The 5,454-nt window shown below is 45.0% G+C and overlaps 1 protein-coding gene across 1 annotated transcript; it reads left to right on the plus strand.

Moving 5' to 3' along the window:
- Positions 1–342: 342 nt before the first annotated feature.
- Positions 343–1,803, plus strand: DRD1 (dopamine receptor D1). The gene has a single exon (XM_042907207.1). The coding sequence runs from the start codon at positions 463–465 to the stop codon at positions 1,801–1,803; it is 1,341 nt and encodes a 446-aa protein (XP_042763141.1). The 5' UTR covers positions 343–462.
- The last annotated feature ends 3,651 nt before the right edge of the window (positions 1,804–5,454 follow it).

The raw sequence follows: 5,454 nt of genomic DNA on the forward strand, positions 1-5,454 counted from the left end.
AGTGAGGCGTGTATTTTCAGCTGCACCTCAGAGAGGGGAGAATTCTGTCACCACCAGAGAGGCAACCGCCCCAAAATGTGACCACGATTGACTAGATCCGCAGAGGCCTGGGAATCTCCGGATTGATAGCCTAGAATATGCTAAAAAGCCAGTGCTTTCCACTGGGAACTGAAGGGTCAGCTGGTGAATGCAACAGTGACCTGCAGCAAGGGAGTCAGAAGACAGTTCTAGAGAGCAGGGAGGACCTTCCAAGGGGCTGACGTGGGTGGCCAAGGGTAGGCTCCTGCCCCGCGATAGTTGCAGCCCTCTGATGGGATGCTGGTGAGGTCCTGCGGCCCCGGGAGCCGGTGGGGCTGTGCGAGGGGCCGCCCAGTGGGTGAGAACTGCAGGTTTGACTGACCTCTCATCCCTGCTTAGGAACTGGAGGGTGTCAGAGCCCCCCGTGTGCACCCCCTCAGCAAGATGAGGACTCTGAACACCTCTACCATGGACGGGGCTGGGCTGGTGGTGGAGAGAGACTTCTCCTTCCGCATCCTTACAGCCTGCTTCCTGTCTCTGCTCATCCTGTCCACGCTCCTGGGGAACACGCTGGTCTGTGCGGCTGTCATCAGATTCCGACACCTGCGGTCCAAGGTGACCAACTTCTTTGTCATCTCCTTGGCCGTATCGGATCTCTTGGTGGCTGTTCTGGTCATGCCCTGGAAAGCAGTGGCGGAGATCGCTGGCTTCTGGCCCTTTGGGTCCTTCTGTAACATCTGGGTGGCCTTTGACATCATGTGCTCCACTGCGTCCATCCTCAACCTCTGTGTGATCAGCGTGGACAGGTATTGGGCCATCTCTAGCCCCTTCCGGTATGAGAGGAAGATGACCCCCAAAGCAGCCTTCATTCTGATCGGTGTGGCATGGACCTTGTCGGTACTAATCTCCTTCATCCCAGTGCAACTCAGCTGGCACAAGGCCAAACCCACAAGCCCCTCCGATGGGAATGCCACTTCCCTAGGTGAGACCATGGACAACTGTGATTCCAGCTTAAGCAGGACATACGCCATTTCGTCCTCCCTGATAAGCTTCTATATCCCCGTGGCCATCATGATTGTCACCTACACCAGGATCTATAGGATCGCCCAGAAACAAATACGGCGCATCTCAGCCCTGGAGAGGGCAGCCGTCCATGCCAAGAATTGCCAGACCACTACAGGTAACGGAAACCCCGCGGAGTGTTCTCAACCAGAAAGCTCCTTTAAGATGTCCTTCAAAAGAGAGACTAAAGTTCTGAAGACCCTGTCGGTGATCATGGGGGTGTTTGTGTGCTGCTGGCTGCCTTTCTTCATCTTGAACTGCATGGTGCCCTTCTGTGGGTCTGGGGAGACCAAGCCCTTCTGCATCGATTCCATCACCTTCGACGTGTTTGTGTGGTTTGGGTGGGCTAATTCCTCCTTGAACCCCATCATTTATGCCTTTAATGCTGATTTTCGCAAGGCATTTTCAACTCTCTTAGGATGCTACAGACTTTGCCCTACCACGAATAATGCCATAGAGACGGTTAGCATCAATAACAATGGGGCTGTGGTGTTTTCCAGCCATCACGAGCCTCGAGGCTCCATTTCCAAGGACTGCAATCTGGTTTATCTGATCCCACATGCGGTGGGCTCCTCCCAGGACCTGAAGAAAGAGGAGGCGTGTGGAATGGCCAGACCCTTGGAGAAGCTGTCCCCGGCCCTGTCTGTCATATTGGACTATGACACTGATGTCTCTCTAGAGAAGATCCAGCCCATCACACAAAATGGACAGCATCCGACCTGAGCTCTGAGATGAATCCTGCCAGACAGGCTCACCCCAAAAGCCGGAGGAGACTTTCGGTGGCTTGTTCTTAGGAAACTAAGGTGCGGTGAGGCCCTGAGACGTCAGGCAAGCCCCCCTCTGCTGCTTTCCCTCAACACACAACTAACCACGTTTTAAAATACATTCCAGTGTGTTTTCTGTGTTGTTCGTAGCGAATCAAAGAGGGACATATGTGAAGTGAACGTTCACAGGGACATGTCTTTGGCTCCAAAGTTATTTTCAGAAACTGATTCTTATCTTAGGACTTAAAATATAGGGCAAAGAATCAACAGTGAACGGCATCGATTTAGAAAATTAATCCTTTCCAGGACGGAAGGAAATGAGAAGGGTTGAGTTTGCTGTGTACAAACAGGTGCTAACAGATGTCCAAGCAAAGTTTTCCGATTGTAAAGGTAGGTGCATGCCTTCATAAATTATTTCTGAAACATAATTAAGCCTTACAGTAGGAATGGGATTTTTTTTTTCTCCAGACTTGAGAGATGCTTTGTTGATACTGGTTTTATTTATTTATTGTATTATGTGGGTATTTTTAATTTATTACAATAAATCTATATTTATCATATGTCATAGGATAAACTTATGAGTTATCTGAGACCTTGTTCGTCCATCTAAGTAGTACCTTATTGGCCAGTGAAATAAACACACAAACTCTCTGAGATGCTAAATGCCCGTGTATCACTTCCAGCAACACAGCAAAGACTGATAGGAAATGAAGTTGTGATAATTCCTTAAAGTTCATGGGCATAAATAAATAAGAGGGGAGAACTGACAAATGCCATGGATGTTTTTCTGGAAAGATTCTGAAAAACTTAAAAAGGCATAGCTACTACTGTGTTCAGATGTTTTTTAATGACAGAGACTTTCGCAGGAGAATGATTTGCAGTTCTGTAAATATCTTTAATAAAAGCCAGCTTAAGAAGAACCTGACTTGAAACTCATGAGCTTAGGTGGTAATAAAAAGTATGTGCCACTTTGTATTTATGTAAAATAATTGGCCCTCTGTGTCTTTTCTCATTTCCATGTCAGATAGCTTTTCCGAACCAAACAAATTGCTGTCCTGGTTAAACATGTGTAGTGAAGACAGTAGGTTTCCTTAACTCTTGCGTGACAACAGTCGCACCAATGGACAAAGGTCAAATCCTGCATTTCCGTCTAACCAGGTCAAAGCGCACCACTCAGTGGGGTGACTTTTTGTAGTGCTTTAATCTGAAATTAGAATTGATTTTTTTTTTCCTAGTCTAGATGTTAATAGTGTACTAACTAACGAATAGTGCCTCATTATCATCCTCGAGTTAGACACTTCTCTGGGTGGAAAAAACAGGAGACCCCTTCTGGGTGGGTGTGTTAAGTGCCCCAAAGCCATCAGTATCTCTTGACAAATGCTAGCTCCTTCTCTGTGCTTCAGAATCAAGTTCCTATCTCATCATCTCAACTGTATAAAGTATCAGTATAGAGTCTCTCTTGCCAGATACTCATTCACGTGGGGCGTTTCAAGAGGATTTCTTTGAAATGTTTACAAAGTATTGTTGACAAGCAATTTACTTAACATTTAGATGAAATGGGTCACAAGAAATAAATTGACTGAAAAGTATCTCCTGCATCAGGTCCGTGTTATTTATGCATTGTGAATGTTTCTTCCTTTTATTGCCTGTATGCTTTCTTACATATAATAAAATTATTTTGTGAACTCAAATCAACCCTGAATGGGCTGTGTCATGTTTGTTAAATGTATTTTAAAAACTAGGCTCCTTCAGACCTACAAGTAAGAAAACATGAGCATTTTTGAGGATAGCCTTACTTTTGTTTTTCTTTTTAATGGAAATTTCTCCTGTTACGTATGTCACATGTTGCCTTTGAATATTTAAACAGGAAATGTTTTTGATTTCGACTATATACTCTCGGGGTGTTTTTTTTTTTTCTGTCATAAAACATTTTTTAAAAAGAAACTCTCCTCACGTGAGGGATTACTCTACTTTTCGTTTCACAGGTTTGAAAGCTTTCTAAAATCTCTGCTTTTTTCTTTCGAAGAGCCCAGAGATGTTAAGTAACATAAAAATCACAGAAAAAACTGTGGCTCGCTGTGGGTTACGTGGACCCTCAGCTTATGTGGCAGCCACTGTATTTCTGGGTAGTGCTTGTTTTAAGAGTAAAACATAACAAGAATTTCTTTCTGGAGGAAATACACAGGTTGTGATGTTGGGCTTATCAAAATACCTTACAGGGCATATCCCTCAATCCTGCTTAACCTGCTTAGTTTTTTTTCATCCGGAAGAAGGAGAACGCCTGAACAGCAGGGGAATGTAGAAATTAAGGGTTAAGTTTATAATTTGGAACATCACACAACAGATGGTCTCTTTTTAAATTCCATATTTGCCTTCCCCAGGCTTTGGCATATAATGAACATATCTAGAATAAACACCATGAAGCATGATGCCTCTTCTCTCTGCTTCCTGGCTTTCTGGATATCTTTATTCTTTGCAGTTTGATTCTGTTCCTTAATGAATAGTCTGGCAGCACCAGCTGTGACACTCAGGGTTGTCGTTGTCCAACCACTGGAACACGGCACAAAAGCCATCACTGTTTATTTCCTCGGCAGAGCGAAAAAGACACGACATGTCTAGAAATGGTATTAAAGAACTGTAAAGTTCAGTACACCGTGGATGAGACGGTACTTTGGGTTCCTGGCACGCAGGATTGATGGAAGTATCTTATGATGCATTGGTTCCCCTGGCAGAATCAGAGAATTTCCTGTACAACCATAAAAGTGAAATCACCTGATGATTTTCATTTCATTTTTAGCTTAAGGCTTAGTAATGCTAACCGTACGTGAAATACTTTAGCAAGATAGAGGCAGTTGAGAAAAGGCGTGCTTTCTCCCTTTCTTTCTAAAAGAAGATGCCTTTCCTGGTCACATAGAGGCAGGACTTTTGCTGGTGATGGAACAACAGGAAGTCTTATGGAAGGGGGACTGAGCACGGGGCTCCAGTGGGTGTGTGGCAAAGTCACTGGTTTCTCTTGGGACCTACGCAGGCACAGTCTCCGAGGCTTCCTTGCCCTGATTTATTACCCAGGAGGAACAAAACCTGTGCATCAGCTTCTTCAGTGGAGGGATCAACCCCCGAAAGCAAATCGATATGTAATCCAACTTCAGGGACTTTCTGAATTCTCCACTCTCGGGGGGGCTCCGACGTGACTCCCGCCCCAGCTTGTTCCAGTAGCATTTCACCTCGATCATTCCACCCCCTTGGAGCCAGTTCATGGACAGGGGCCTGGAATGCAGAAAACACAGGCTTTGCTTCTGACAGACAAGGGTTCACCTTGCAGCTACCACTTACAAGCTGTGTGACAGTAAACAGCTGTCTGTACCTCTCTGAGCCTGTTCACCCATTTTTGGCATGGAAATAAATACGCAGGCTCTCGTGAGGGTTTAAATGAAGCTAGTAATGTCCATAAGGGTCCAGAGCAGTGAAATGTTGGGCTCACTGGTTCTTTACGGGATCTCTAATTTGAAGGAGTTGATGATGACATTTATTGCATTGGTAATAATGGACCTGCTTTTCATTTGTCTTCTTGCATGTTTGCTCGAAGCAAATGGAAATGTACTTGTGGTTT

Source organism: Panthera leo, chromosome A1 (assembly GCF_018350215.1).
Source record: "Panthera leo isolate Ple1 chromosome A1, P.leo_Ple1_pat1.1, whole genome shotgun sequence".
Classification (NCBI taxonomy): domain Eukaryota; kingdom Metazoa; phylum Chordata; class Mammalia; order Carnivora; family Felidae; genus Panthera; species Panthera leo.